The sequence below is a fragment of the Panulirus ornatus genome, chromosome 2 (assembly GCF_036320965.1).
Source record: "Panulirus ornatus isolate Po-2019 chromosome 2, ASM3632096v1, whole genome shotgun sequence".
NCBI classification, from domain to species: Eukaryota; Metazoa; Arthropoda; class Malacostraca; order Decapoda; family Palinuridae; genus Panulirus; species Panulirus ornatus.
Window position 1 is genome coordinate 42,935,120 of NC_092225.1, and position 15,449 is coordinate 42,950,568.

Genomic DNA, 15,449 nt, shown 5'->3' on the forward strand with positions numbered 1-15,449 from the left:
GAACAAAGTTGTATGGTAATTTATGCACAACCGAAATTTCATAAAAGTTAAACAGAGATTATGTCGTTTAATTTTTTGGGAATGAACCTAGGTTTTTCGAGACAGTTCTCTTCCATATCCAGAGTGTATCAAGAATACCCAAATTTGAAACTAGATTTGGTTAGAAAAATGATTCTTGGAATATTTTACATTACAATATCCTCCTTGCCTTACGAATGTTCTTAGGTTGACAAAATCAGTGAATCAGATGTTAGTGTTTTCTAAATGGTATTTCTGAAAGATATTTGAATTTTTCGACGATCTTTACAATGTCAAACCATTACCACTGTTGCATGTAATGCTGTAAACAACTCATATCTTAAGGGAGATTCAGTTACTATTTTAATGCCTGATAAAAATTCAAAACATTATGGGCATAAATGTTTGTTTTTCTTCGTATTTACTTGTGATGTGAGACGATGTAGGAATGTTTTTACCTCACTGAGAGATGGGTCTGGAGGATATAAACTCCATTATGATAGTGTCCTGTGGAAGATTATGATTCTGAGCTTTTTTGATAAAAAGTTATTAAGTCATGTGAACAGAATCACTGTAACATCCAGGTTAAGAAGCAGAAACATCAGATTTGAAACATCAGAATTTTTCCTCAATTACCATGAAATGTAAAGATTCAAGTCCACTATAGATATTCCTTTATGGTTCTGGTTATTATTTGTCATGTCTTTTTCGTGGGACCTTGATCCATACTCCATCAGATATCACTAGGTTTTATTGGTCATGTTAGTTTTTGTCAAGGAAGAAAGATATTGACGGAGTTAAAGAAGGGTCTAGACTTAACTGGCTATGTATCATTTATGTCCAGAGGACGAAGTTTGTGTTAATGGTATCTACTTAAATATCCAAGTGTCCTCCATTCACACCTGAAATGTTTCAGACATACGTGCATAGCTTGGACACTGGCAGAGTTTTCCTGCCAGATCATGGTAACTGATGGGTCGTCCAGCACGTCCCTAAGGCTCTGGTAAGGTTGAGGGATGTGTCTCACGGCCAAGAAAGACATGAAGTTACCAGCGTAGCTACGTGTTAACACCAGAGTCATCATCATCCACACCCCTAACACCAGCCGTTGCCACCACCAGTCGGCCGGTACCATGACATCTGCACATGGGAGCAACACCATTTTTAACTCACCATTACAGACAAAAGCAAATATTTAACTCGCTTTTTCAACAGTAAATGTGTGCTGCAGGGAGTAAGGCTTATATCAGATGATGCGAGCGTTGTCACTGAGTTCAGCAAAGTTTGCTTGCTTTACTGAGTTCTTGCATTTATCATAATCTGGCCTTAAGTTTGAGATTGTCTTATATTTAACATGGCACTACTCTCTCTCTCTCTCTCTCTCTCTCTCTCTCTCTCTCTCTCTCTCTCTCTCTCTCTCTCTCTCTCTCTCTCTCTCTCTCTCTCTCTCTCTCTCTCTCTCTCTCTCTCTCTCTCTCTCTCTCTCTAGATCCATTGTCAATGGACAGATTGGAGTGCAGTCAGGTCCTGGATGTTACTGCTCCACAGGAGTCCATTATTTCCCTGGTAATTATGTGAAGTACAGAATCTTCAAGATCCCATCTCAGCAATCGTGCAGGTTTGGGATGATAAGAGTAACAAATTCTGTATCAAATTTTTGTAATTAGTTTTAAAAGAATTAATACAGCGTAGGTTAATCATAATGTGGAAAAATAAATTTAGGCACTTTAGTACTTTTGTGGAAACTAATAATTAGTATATGATGAAGGGGAACGTTTGTGTGAAATCATGAATTGTGATAACATTCAACAAAGGTTATATAAGGAAGATTTAGTTGGCTATCAGTATCCCAGAGATGGCTGCACACAAGCATAATAACGCATGTAAGTCCCACATGTAATGTTTAATGTTCCTTAATCCAAAATTTTGTCTTACCTTGTTGTAAAAGGACTCGGATGAAGCTGAATGGTTCCTGTAGCGTCCTTCGTCTTTCTGCTGCTTCTATTAAGAGACTTGAAGATACAAAGAGCACCATGACGAGCAGCAGCAGCAGCGCCGTCAGGATGGCCACCCACACCAGGGGCGCCAGGGGCAGCAGGAAGCCCCACGGCTCCACCTCTGGCCGTCCTCGTCTACCCAAGATGAAGCAGCTGGTTATCCACAGTGGTGAGGTAAAGTCCACCACCTGTGCTCGAGTAGCAGTAGTACTAATGGGTCCGAGAGCAATATCCACCTCCTGTTTATGTTCAAGAGTAAGGACCACACTGTGACACATGGTCAGTTTACTCTAATACCACGGAAGCATTTAACAATGATATTTGACATACTAATAGAAGAAGAAGTTGATATTAGCTGAGCTGTTAAGAACATATGAATTATACGTCGAAAGAAAATGGGAAATTTACAGATTAATTCAATCAGACTGTCGTAATACAGTATCACATCAATGACAAGGTTTGTGTTCCTACATCACTCATCTTCAGATTTACTACTAAATGTTACATCTCGTCTTATCTACTAAGGAACCTCATCGATCGCTTGCTCACAATGGCCACTACGCTGGGCGAGGACTCCTTGATTATATCGTGTCCTGCTACATTGACCTATCTGGTTATTGGCTCAATGGCCAAGATCCTGGACCATAATTGTTTTTCTCATCATTTACTAACTTGATCATCACACTAGACCTTCAGAAAAGAGGCCAATTACTCTTTACTGTACTGGAACATAATCATCTCACATCGTACACTTCATGCTGCTCCAGGATCCATAACTCTGATTGATGCCTTCGTGTCTTAATTCTCTCATCACCATACCAACAACACCTGCTGTGCTGATTCCTTAACTCACTAAACTTCCTCTCCTGTCATCCTGCTCACTGCGTTCGACCGGTAGCTGACGATGTTCTGGCTGATCGTTACCACTTACGCTTCCTTCCATCATATCTATTATGCCAGACTAGGAGCAGTTGTCCACAACCACTTTGATGCTACATAAGCTCCAGTGGAGTTTAGACTTTGCTCTCATTATATCAACCATGTTGGCCTGAGGTCAGTTGTCTTGTTGGTGCCGAGCGACATCTGTCAACACGTTCACCATAGCGTATCCAGTTGTGAGCCCTCATTAGGTTTGTTGCCCCATGATACACACCTCCCTGTCACTATGCCTACCATACCAGATCATGACCCGTGGTCCTGCTTGGTGCTCAGCAACACTTACCTCCCTGGTCACCATGCCCACCATACCAGACCAGGACCCGTCGGCCTTTTTTATGCCCCATTCCCTGTCTGGAGACCTCACGTAGGTGTATCTGGTGAAGGAAAAGAAAGTTTTTCAATCAAAAAGATTATCTTCATGCATTTACAGACTTGATACAAGCTCATAATCTCTCCATCATGGCTTGCTTATCCCGCTGGTGATGATAACTGAGATTTATTTACGATTTCACATACAAAAATTTATACATGCATTCCAGAGTGTACTTGTACCATGGCTACCCCCACGAAGTGATGAGGATATCGTACCTTGGTGGTATAAGACCTGGTAACAGAAGTAGCCTCCGACAGTTTCCTTCTATGGCCTAAGGAACTTTAAGAGAATCTAATTTACACGACCTTAGATTCTTAAAGGGAATTTTATTATTCTGTTTGTATAAACCTGCGAATCTTAAAGGAATTTTATTATTTTGTTTATATGACCTAGGAAGATTCAGGAAGACTCAATTGTTCTGCTCATACCACCTAGGACACATTAAGAGAATTGTGTTGATTATGTTTATGTGACCTAGGACACCGCAGACTTTCATAATTCGGAAGAATTTAACTGTTCTCTATATATGACCAAAGAAACTTAAGGGAAATAAATCTTTCTGTTGAACTCAAAACACACTGTTTCTTATCTGTTCCTGAAACAGGACAAGAAACGTTTTCTATAAGTAATATTACTAGAATGTTATAGCCGGGTCACCAGAAGGAATGCGAGTTAACCAGTCTCACTCAAAAGCCGCCTTGGACTGTACGCAGCTCTTATCGTTACACACTGGAGTCATCTACTTTCGGAGTCATCTCATTCTGATAAACATCCAGCTTGTAGTCAAACTTTTCATTAAGTGGATTAAGTGCTAAACATAATTTCACTTTCTTTATACAACTAATTGACAACATAGGGAGTGCTTCTCAATCTCAAATTCATAATCACTTCAAGGACACAACGGATACAGCATATGTAGCAACTGTGAAACAGACAGTATGTTTCAGTCAGGCAAGTATCTGTTAACCTGCATGTGGAGACCAGTGATTCCTGAGTCTAATTTTCATGTTCTGTAAAAGAATAGATTAAAGGCAGGTAAGGAGCCTGAACCATGATGACATTCATGATACTGGTAAAGCGATGGTTCATACCCATCACATGGCAGGTCAGAATCCACACTTGGCTGACACGTGAATTACTACACAAGTAAAATTACACAGCTGCAGAAAACTGGCAACCAATCAACTACTGCACAAACTTACTTTATAAAAGAAAGCAGACTGTGCACTGCATTAATTAAGGAAAATGGCTAAAGAAAATAAGATGAGACAAAGACGACGATGACCTTCACTTAAATCAATGAAATATCTTTGAGAAATGACGCCTCATGCAATGCTCGTTGTCCAAGAAGCTCTGCATCACTTGACCCTTGTGCTAACTTGGAGGAAACCACCCTTCGAGAAACCATCGTTCGTGCCACGTCCGTATGTCCTGGGATAACAAAAAACATTACGGTTCTTTTACCTTTTGTTAAGGGTCATAAGAGGCTGCCCCTTGGAATAAAGTTACTTTGAGGTATGTACAGAGCTGCTGTGCTTAGTGGTTCAAGCTCTCTTTTGTAGCAGACAGTCCTCGAAGCTGTTTAGATTGCACAGGAGAAATCTAAAGCTGAACAGACTCATGCTTTTTTACCTTTAAATATGTTGGCCCTCTGACGTCCAGCAAAATGACAAACGTAAAATATATAAGATGTACAAAAAAACAAAGTTTCCGAAAACGTTTATTTCATATAGTGTTCTATCACTCTCATAATGGCTTTTCCTATCGTGTTTTATCTCTCTCACGATGGTTTTCTTTCTTCTGATATCCTACAGGAACCGCTTGTTAGCAAGTTTGGTTCAGTAGTATTACAGTTTACATCTTTGTTACCCTTTAGATTACTGGTATTGATTCAGTTCTCTTCCATTCTTCTCTGATAATGAAGTCACTGGAGGAGATTCTAATCATCATTTGTGATCAGATGTCCACGCAGTCTTGGGAAACAAGTGCCATCTGCTTCATCCGCTTTCTTCCGGTGTACTGTACCTCCTCAGTGAGTCATCTCGCTCTCATAGGAAATATCTCAATATTTCTTGATAAATATCACTTTCCATTACTGGTAATGATGATTTTATTAGGGTTAAGAGAAAGAAAATGAATACTCAGGGAATTTGTACTCAGCTCCATAACACTGTATCAATACCTTCTCCCTATGACCTTAGAATTATCATCTTGTAGTCTCTACTGATAAGGTCATTTATATATTTGTGAAGTATTTAGTGTTTTCTTCTGACATATTGATAAGTTACACTCGTCGCACATTTGTGTTATCCTTCTTGTCATATGTACTAACTTGGGGCTTTCTTGTCTTCTCTTGAATGCAACATGACTTGTAACTCTTCACATTGTACTTTTATGTTTTCTTGGTTTTCTCATAACTAGTAAAGCATTTTCTCTATTATTTCTTCCCGTTGTTTCTCACTATATAGAACCAAGATTTCACGTTTTGGATTTCAAACTCTCACTCTACGTCCTTAAAGAGGGGTCTCACAGTTTCCTTCTCACTTTATTCTAACTTAGGTCGACGTTATGAAGGCACGATATTACCACCTTTCCAAGCATAGGTCCCAGTGCGCCTTTAATGCCAATAATGTTTGCTGCAAGTTGTTACAAATTTTTCTACTCGCCATTTTAGGAACTTAAACCTCTATGGCTTTCCAACCGCATGAGTGATGTGTCCCGCATGGGTGACTATTGTGTCCCCGTCTATTTCCCTACAACTGAGGTCTCCGGGAGTTTTACCACAGCTCTGCATGGGTAGCCTTTCGACCTCTTGCTAAATCGGATTTACTCTTCCATTTGGTCTGAAATAAGATTCATCTTTTTTTTGAACTTGGAGGATTGTACACTAGCAGGCTTACCTGGCAAATTCAATCAATTGCTATTTTCCTTGTATTGCTAAAAGCGTTGACTACTTATCATTGGTTTTGGAATTTATAATTCAACTTAATTTAAACTAATGTTAAGGAGTAGCTTCTCATCTCTTTCAGTATAAGAATCATATTCTTATTTCCATTTTCCTCTTCTTCCATTCCAGACATACAACACTGAGGCCTCCCAGAGTGTCGAGTACTTACGTAAAATTCATCCTTCTTGATATGTAGTCGATCACGTTGGCCATAGGCCCTATGAAGGTGAGCCTCTCTCCTCCAGGAGACTCGGGGTCAACCACCATCACAGCTCTTTGTGTTGGAAAAACTTCCGTTGTCACAAGCAGAGGCGGACGCTGAGGAAACCTACAAAGTGAGTTCGTAAATGATTCTCATGTTGATTACACACCGAAGCACAGACAGATAGACAGACAGACAAACAGTCAAACACACACACACACACACACACACACACAAACACACACACACACACACACACACACACACACACACACACACACAAACACTTCCATACACATAAACCAAACAAGAGAATAAGGCACGCGTATTTGAGTGGTCACAGAGACCTGCTTGAGAAGGTCCAAAGAAATGACACAATAATGGTGCCTGGCCTGAGGAGAATACATAATGAGAAGAGAAAAGCCAGTGAGCCGCCAACATGGTAGGGAAAGAGAAAGCGAGACATCATTACCAACTGTAGACTTTCAGGATGGCACAGAGATGTTAACACAGAACAGGTCTTTGAAGTAGAAGAGATTCGTAAGCAGAATGTCATAATAGCCACTGAGGCAAGAGACTTGAGGAAACATTTCTACATCAACTGATTAGCTTAACGAAGATGAAGTAAATTCATGCACTATCGGGAGTATCAAAAATAGATATACTATAAGAAATTAGGGAAGCTCCTGCATGTTCTTCCAGTCTACTTTATATAGTTTTATCATACATCTACATACACTCATTTACTGCATTGCTCCCAAACAAATTCCGTAGGCACAGCACAGTTCATCCAGATTCTTTCATATTCATTATACTGGAAATCATATGTATATTCATTATCCTAAATTACTTATTTAAGGCTAAGATATCGACTTTTTTCTTTAAAGAATAACACCAGCAGTAGCTCTCTAGTTTTAGGAATTGCAGAAACCAAAACAGTTCTGGGAAGGACGAGAACCTGTGCAACTTACTGGGAAAATTTATCAGGGAAGAGCGGAAGGTGTGTGTTGAGACACAGGCCCAGATAGGGCGTCCAGGAGGCAATCCGCAATGCTTTGGATCCTTGTGGGCTGTATGGTAGGTGTATGAATATACCACACCTGTGGCGAGAGAGAATCATACAAAGGTATTCTCTTGCGATCATTAATCTCATCTAGATTCTGTCAGATGAACAACTGTTTCAGGAAAATTAATTGCTTTCATGTTTTCAAGTCGCTATAGCCAGAGGAATACCTCACAGATTCCGTTGTGTCATCCACAGTGAGGACCATGGCATTCATCATAGAGAACGTCTTTTGGAGGTTCTGTAACTCTTGGAGGGTCAGGCGGGTGACGGCTAGGAGCCTCGCCGATCTCGCCATGACACCGCTGTGTGAAGCCCATGTAGTGAACATGGCCAGGAAGGCTGGGTCGTCGCTCACCACCACCACCATCATACACCATGACAACTGACGAAGCTGTTGACGTCAACGTGGGAGGAGATGTAGATAAACTCAGTGTTCATGTGAGGTGCCAACTTGTTTCAGCATTATTGAGAGAGTCACTAACTGTACTAAATGGCCAATGAGATTTATCTTCAGGAACTATCTACCCAAATAATCAGTATGAGTTGACGTCTTAACTGTTAGCTTAGGAATTGTAAATCTTCAGTTGTAGCATATGTGTGAATAGTACGTGCGCTTCACCCATGATGAGTAGCTTTCACCTATTGTGAGTAAAGTGACAATGGCATAACAGCATAAGGAGTGTTGTGAGTGACCAACCGAGTAGCATAGGAACTCACAGTTGTCTCAGTCGTAACGTAAAATCTACTCATCTACCTTTGTAATCTGAGAAGGATTCATTTGTCTCATGAATACTGAGATATCATCCTATTTCCTTAATAGATATCTTAGAGGTATGCACTTTGCTCAGAAATAATGCAAAATTTAATTGCTCACCGCAGCAGTTGTGTGCAAATGACTTGCTTTCCTGATTAGTAGTTTGAAAATACAAAAGAACGCAAATAACAAACCAATGTGGCTTTCGAAGGTATTTGTGATAGTGGAAGATAAGATGTCTCAGAGTTACGTGCGCAACACCTACTTACTCGCCGGACATCATCAAGCAACCGGGAAGACTGTGCCTGCGTCAGGTCAGCATCCTGGGCCTCGAACATGGCTGCACCCCAGGGGGCCAGGAGCGGACCCATCTGGTTTGAGAGGAATTTATGTATCATCAAACATATGTCACCAAGTTCAGAGGAAGAAACAGTAATGACATCCCTTGATGTGTCCTACCTCAGAGACAGAGATTGCTGATATATTACGGGTCGTTAATATGATGACGGAACAACGGGGTTGTGACAGCCTCTCCAGAACAGCTTCAATCGCCTTCCAAGTCTGTGTTCGCCTTGGATGATTAGCTGAGAAAAAAAGAGAACATAAAGAATAAGAATGAATAAAGATATATACGTATGTGTTTGTATGATCACTATTTGTGTGTTACGAGGAAAGAGTTTCGCACTCGTGTTGTCCCGTCCCTTAAGGTTCATACTGTACACACACACACACACACACACACACACACACACACACACACACACACACACACACACAGTACCATACCTAACATGATTATATGCTCATACTGTACACACACACACACACACACACACACACACATACACACACAGTACATTACCTAACATGATTATATATTCATACTGTACACACACACACACACACACACACACACACACACACACACACGCACACACACACACACACACACACACACACACACACACACACACACAGAAAAAAAGAAAAATAACATGCATCACGGAGCGTGTGCATTTGTTTTATTGCCTATCTATGAATAATGGGAGGGAGTTGTATTCTCGTGGGTCCCAGTCTCTCATTTCCGACTCTTCATCAAATATATTTTCATAATTAACCAATTCTTGCTGAAGAAATGCTAATTCAAATCACTGTACATATTCTCTCCTTCTGCCATCTCGTTTCGTCCACTAGTTTAAAGAACCATTAAGTATTAATAATGTTACCATATACTCTTACCCTTCTTTCTTGTAAAGAGGTTAGAACAAGGGCTTCCCTCCTCTCTCCATTGTTTATGTCGCTCAGGTGTGTATCATTCTTCCTGCAGTCCTTTAGACCGTTCTCAATGGCTTAGGAGATTCCTCAGGTGAGGTGACCAGACTGAGGCTCCAGATCCCAGCTCAGGTCCAGTGTACAGTAAACATATCTTCCTGGACATCTCATTGTCCATACAAGTGAAGGCAATTTTGACTTTGAACAAAATATGACTTGCCTTCTTAATGATCCTTGAAATATCACACTCTGATAGCAAGTTCGGCATTATAATAACTACACGATTCTTTCATATTACGATGCATGAAATTTGTTCCACTCAGTAAGGTTCCCGCATTCTAGTCTGTGTTAGCCCTTCCCATTTTCACGACTTTGCATTTTCATGGGTTACTTTTCTTAAGCTCTTTATGCAAGTCCTGCAACATTTCATTAAAGGCCCTCTACTGTGTTCTACAATCACTGTTACTCTGCACATCCCACATAGTTATAGCATTATCACCAAACATATTCTGGTATGATTATACGTCGTCTGACCTACTATATACCAACGTATAATAGAAGGCACAGCGGCCCCAACCTGAGCCTTGAGGTACTCCAGTTGCTACCCTTGCCTGGCTTGCCTGACAAAGTTATTTTCCAGCCTTATTGTTGTCACATCATTCAAGCAAGCTTTCTGTGACCTCAACCAGCATGTCTAACCTTCAGTTTCACAAATCTTCTGACTTTCATAGAAAACATAAACTAATCCAATCTTTTGTGTTTGATGTTGTTCCCTTTCTCATAGAAATGCATAAAAGAACATTCATACAAGATATTTTTTGACTTATTCCAAGCTCTTTCCTGACAAGGGAACTTGTGTTAGTCATCTTCGTACGTGATGCTGGTCTGTGGCTCAGAGATATATTTCCATAACTTATATTTACACTGGAATATTTCCTTCACTAAAGGACATTTCAAGCAAGAACGATTTTATATTTGTATATGAACACGAATTTTGAGGTACTATCTAGTCCATGAGCTTTGTGCGAGTGGGTATTTGTGTGTATACGTGTGCAAAATAAATTGAATAAACATAAGGGAAAAGAGAGACTTAGTGACTACTACTGCTCTTTATATGCTGTGGAACTCTACTCAGACCCGCATGGCTCTGACCAAAACGTATGACAAGTCAAGTACAACGAAAAAAGATAATCTCGTTCAGATGTATATCTCGACAAACCTGTAGAGCGTGGTAACCGAACGATGGCTTGGAAAAGAGGAGCAGCGAGAATGATCAGCAGTAGTCTCACAACTGACGTCATCTCTGCCATCAGTCACCTGTTGATAACAAAGTAACCTTTGATAGAGAACTTTTCGTTTATCTACGTTGTCCTTATCATCAACCTTCATTGTAAGAATAAGGTTTTGCTGACATTAGAACTCTAGACAATCGTACCATCTTGACATCTGTCCAAACATCATATGTAATGTTGTTATATACGTATATGATGTAGGGTTAAGTGAAATATAAACTACATCATACACAAGGTCTCTGATCACAATGGTGACAGCATCTAATGTATATGGATAATTCCAAATGCATTCTGAATAATGGAAATAATCAACTCGCACCTTAGATATATATATATATATATATATATATATATATATATATATATATATATATATATATATATACATATATATATATATATATATATATATATATATATATATATATATATATATATATATATATATATATATATATACATATATATATATATATATATATATATATATATATATATATATATATATATATATATATATATATATATATATATTATCCCTGGGGATAGGGGATTAAGAGTACTTCCCACGTATTCCCTGCGTGTCGTAGAAGGCAACTAAAAGGGGAGGGAGCGGGGGGCTGGAAATCCTCGCCTCTCGGTTTTTTTTTTTTTTTAATTTTCCAAAAGAAGGAACAGAGAATTGGGCCAGATGAGGGTATTCCCTCAAAGGCCCAGTCCTCTGTTCTTAACGCTACCTCGCTAATGCGGGAAATGGCGAATAGTTTGAAAAAAAAAAAAAAAAATATATATATATATATATATATATATATATTTTTTTCTTATTTTTTCCAAAATAAGGAACAGAGAAGGGGGCCAGGTGAGGATATTCCCTCAAAGGCCTAGTCCTCTGTTCTTAACGCTACCTCGCTAACGCGGAAAATGGCGAATAGTTTGAAAGAAAGAAATATGAATATATATATATATATATATATATATATATATATATATATATATATATACAGAGAGAGAGAGAGAGAGAGAGAGAGAGAGAGAGAGAGAGAGAGAGAGAGAGAGAGAGAGAGAGAGAGACAGAGAGAGAGAGAGAGAGAGAGAGAGAGAGAGAGAGAGAGAGAGAGGAGATAGGTAGTATGTTTGAGGAGAGGAACCTGGATGTTTTGGCTCTGATTGAAACGAAGCTCAAGGGTAAAGGGGAAGAGTGGTTTGGGAATGTCTTGGGAGCAAAGTCAGGGGTTAGTGAGAGGACAAGAGCAAGGGAAGGGGTAGCGGTACTCCTGAAACAGGAGTTGTGGGAGTATGTGATAAAATGCAAGAAAGTAAATTCTCGATTAATATGTGTAAAAATGAAAGTGGATGGAGAGAGATGGGTGAATATTGGTGCATATGCACCTGGGCATGAGAAGAAAGATCATGAGAGGCAAGTGTTTTGGGAGCAGCTGAATGAGTGTGTTAGTGGTTTTGATGTACAAGACCGGGTTATAGTGATGGGTGATTTCAATGCAAAGGTGAGTAATGTGGCAGTTGAGGGAATAATTGGTATACATGGGGTGTTCAATGTTGTAAATGGAAATTGTGAAGAGCTTGAAGACTTATGTGTTGAAAAAGGACTGGTGATTGGGAATACCTGGTTTAAAAAACGAGATATACATAAGTATACGTATGTAAGTAGGAGAGATGGCAAGAGAGCGTTATTGGATTACGTGTTAATTGACAGGCGTGCGAAAGAGAGACTTTTGGATGATAATGTGCTGAGAGGTGCAACTGGAGGGATGTCTGATCATTATCTTTTGGAGGCTAAGGTGAAGATTTGTATAGGTTTTCAGAAAAGAAGAGTGAATGTTGGGGTGAAGAGGGTAGTGAGAGTAAGTGAGCTTGGGAAGGAGACTTGTGTGAGGAAGTCCCAGGAGAGACTGAGTACAGAATGGAAAAAGGTGAGAACAATGGAAGTAAGGGGAGTGGGGGAGGAATGGGATGTATTTAGGGAATCAGTGATGGAGTGCGCAAAAGATGCTTGTGGCATGAGAAGCGTGGGAGGTGGGTTTATTAGAAAGGGTAGTGAGTGGTGTGATGAAGAAATAAGATTATTAGTGAAAGAAAAGAGAGAGGCATTTGGACGATTTTTGCAGGGAAAAAAATGCAATTGAGTGGGAGAAGTATAACAGAAAGAGACAGGAGGTAAATAGAAAGGTGCAAGAGGTGAAAAAGAGGGCAAATGAGAGTTGGAATGAGATAGTATCATTAAATTTTAGGGAGAATAAAAAGATGTTCTGGAAGGAGGTAAATAAAGTGCGTTAGACAAGGGAGCAAATGGGAACTTCAGTGAAGGGCGCAAATGGGGAGGTGATAACAAGTAGTTGTTATATGAAAAGGAGATGGAGTGAGTATTTTGAAGGTTTGTTGAATGTGTTTGATGATAGAGTGGCAGATATAGGGTGTTTTGGTCGAGGTGGTGTGCAAAGTGAGAGGGTTAGGGAAATTGATTTGGTAAATAGAGAAGAGGTAGTAAAAGCTTTGCGGACGATGAAAGCCAGCAAGGGAGCAGGTTTGGATGGTATTGTAGTGGAATCTATTAAAAAAGGGGGTGACTGTATTGTTGACTGGTTGGTAAGGTTATTTAATGTATGTATGACTCATGGTGAGGTGCCTGAGGATTGGCGGAATGCGTGCATAGTGCCATTGTACAAAGGCAAAGGGGATAAGAGTAAGTGCTCAAATTACAGAGGTATAAGTTTGTTGAGTATTCCTGGTAAATTATATGGGAGGGTATTGATTGAGAGGGTGAAGGCATGTACACCGCATCAGATTGGGAAGAGCAGTGTGGTTTCAGAAGTGGTCGAGGATGTGTGGATCAGGTGTTTGCTTTGAAGAATGTATGTGAGAAATACTTAGAAAAGCAAAAGGATTTGTATGTAGCATTTCTGGCTCTGGAGAAGGCATATGATAGAGTTGATAGAGATGCTCTGTGGAAGGTATTAAGAATATATGGTGTGGGAGGCAAGTTCTTAGAAGCAGTGAACAGTTTTTATCGATGATGTAAGGCATATGTACGTGTAGGAAGAGAGGAAAGTGACTGGTTCTCAGTGAATGTAGGTTTACCGCAGGGGTTTGTGATGTCTCCATGGTTGTTTAATTTGTTTATGGATGGGGTTGTTAGGGAGGTGAATGCAAGAGTTTTGGAAAGAGGGGCAAGTATGAAGTCTGTTGTGGATGAGAGAGCTTGGGAAGTGAGTCAGTTGTTGTTCGCTGATGATACAGCGCTAGTGTCTGATTGACGTGAGAAACTGCAGAAACTGGTGACTGAGTTTGGCAAAGTGTGTGAAAGCCGAAAGTTAAGAGTAAATGTGAATAGGAGCAAGGTTATTAGGTACAGTAGGGTTGAGGGTCAAGTCAATTGGGAGGTAAGTCTGAATGGAGAAAAACTGGAGGAAGTAAAGTGTTTTAGATATCTGGGAGTGGATCCGACAACGAATGGAAACATGGAAGCGGAAGTGAATCATAGGGTGGGGGAGGGGGCGAAAATCCTGGGAGCCTTGAAGAATGTGTTGAATTCGAGAACATTATCTCGGAAAGCAAAAATGGGTACCTTTGAAGGAATAGTGGTTCCAACAATGTTGTATGGTTGCGAGGCGTGGGCTATGGATAGAGTTGTGCGCAGGAGGATGGATGTGCTGGAAATGAGATGTTTGAGGACAATGTGTGGTGTGAGGTAGTTTGATTGAGTAAGTAACGTAAGGGTAAGAGAGATGTGTGGAAATAAAAAGAGCGTGGTTGAGAGAGCAGAAGAGGGTGTTTTGAAGTGGTTTGGGCACATGGAGAGAATGAGTGAGGAAAGATTGACCCAGAGGATATATGTCTCAGAGGTGGAGGGAACGAGAAGTGGGAGGTGGAAAGATGGAGTGAAAAAGATTTTGAGTGATTGGGGCCTGAACATGCAGGAGGGTGAAAGACGGGCAAGGAATAGAGTGAATTGGGTCGATGTGGTATACCGGGGTTGATGTGCTGTCAGTGGATTGAATCGGGGTATGTGAAGCGTCTGGGGTAAACCATGGAAAGTTGTGTGGGGCCTGGATGTGGAAAGGGAGCTGTGGTTTCGGGCATTATTGCGTGACAGCTAGAGACTGAGTGTGAACGAATGGGGCCTTTGTTGTCTTTTCCTAGCGCTAACTCGCACACATGAGGGAGGAGGGGGATGGTATTCTATGTGTGGCGAGGTAGCGATGAGAATGAATAAAGGTAGACAGTGTCAATTGTGTGCATGGGTATATATGTACGTGTCTGTGTGTGTAGATATATGTGTACACTGAGATGTATAGGTATGTATATTTGCGTGTGTGGACGTTTATGTATATACATGTGTATGGGGGTGGGTTGGGCCATTTCTGTCGTCTGTTTCCTTGCGCTACCTCGTAAACGCGGGACACAGGGACAAAGCAAAATAAAATAAATAAAATATATATATTTATATATATATATATATATATATATATATATATATATATATATATATATATATATATATAAATATACATATAAATATATATATAAATATATATATGTATATATATATATATATATATATATATATATAT

The 15,449-nt window shown here is 40.0% G+C and overlaps 1 protein-coding gene across 1 annotated transcript in view; it reads right to left on the reverse strand.

Moving 5' to 3' along the window:
* Positions 1–10,869, reverse strand: part of LOC139752148 (uncharacterized) — a 65,795-nt gene extending 54,926 nt beyond the window's left edge. The window contains exons 1-8 of the mRNA XM_071668081.1: positions 10,788–10,869; positions 8,756–8,880; positions 8,566–8,667; positions 7,599–7,636; positions 6,444–6,602; positions 4,054–4,167; positions 3,238–3,328; positions 2,096–2,305 (exon numbers count right to left, since the gene is read on the reverse strand). Coding sequence (XP_071524182.1) covers positions 2,096–2,305; positions 3,238–3,328; positions 4,054–4,167; positions 6,444–6,602; positions 7,599–7,636; positions 8,566–8,667; positions 8,756–8,880; positions 10,788–10,869 — 921 coding nt within the window. The remainder of the gene's footprint in view (positions 1–2,095; positions 2,306–3,237; positions 3,329–4,053; positions 4,168–6,443; positions 6,603–7,598; positions 7,637–8,565; positions 8,668–8,755; positions 8,881–10,787) is intronic.
* Positions 10,870–15,449: the final 4,580 nt, after the last annotated feature.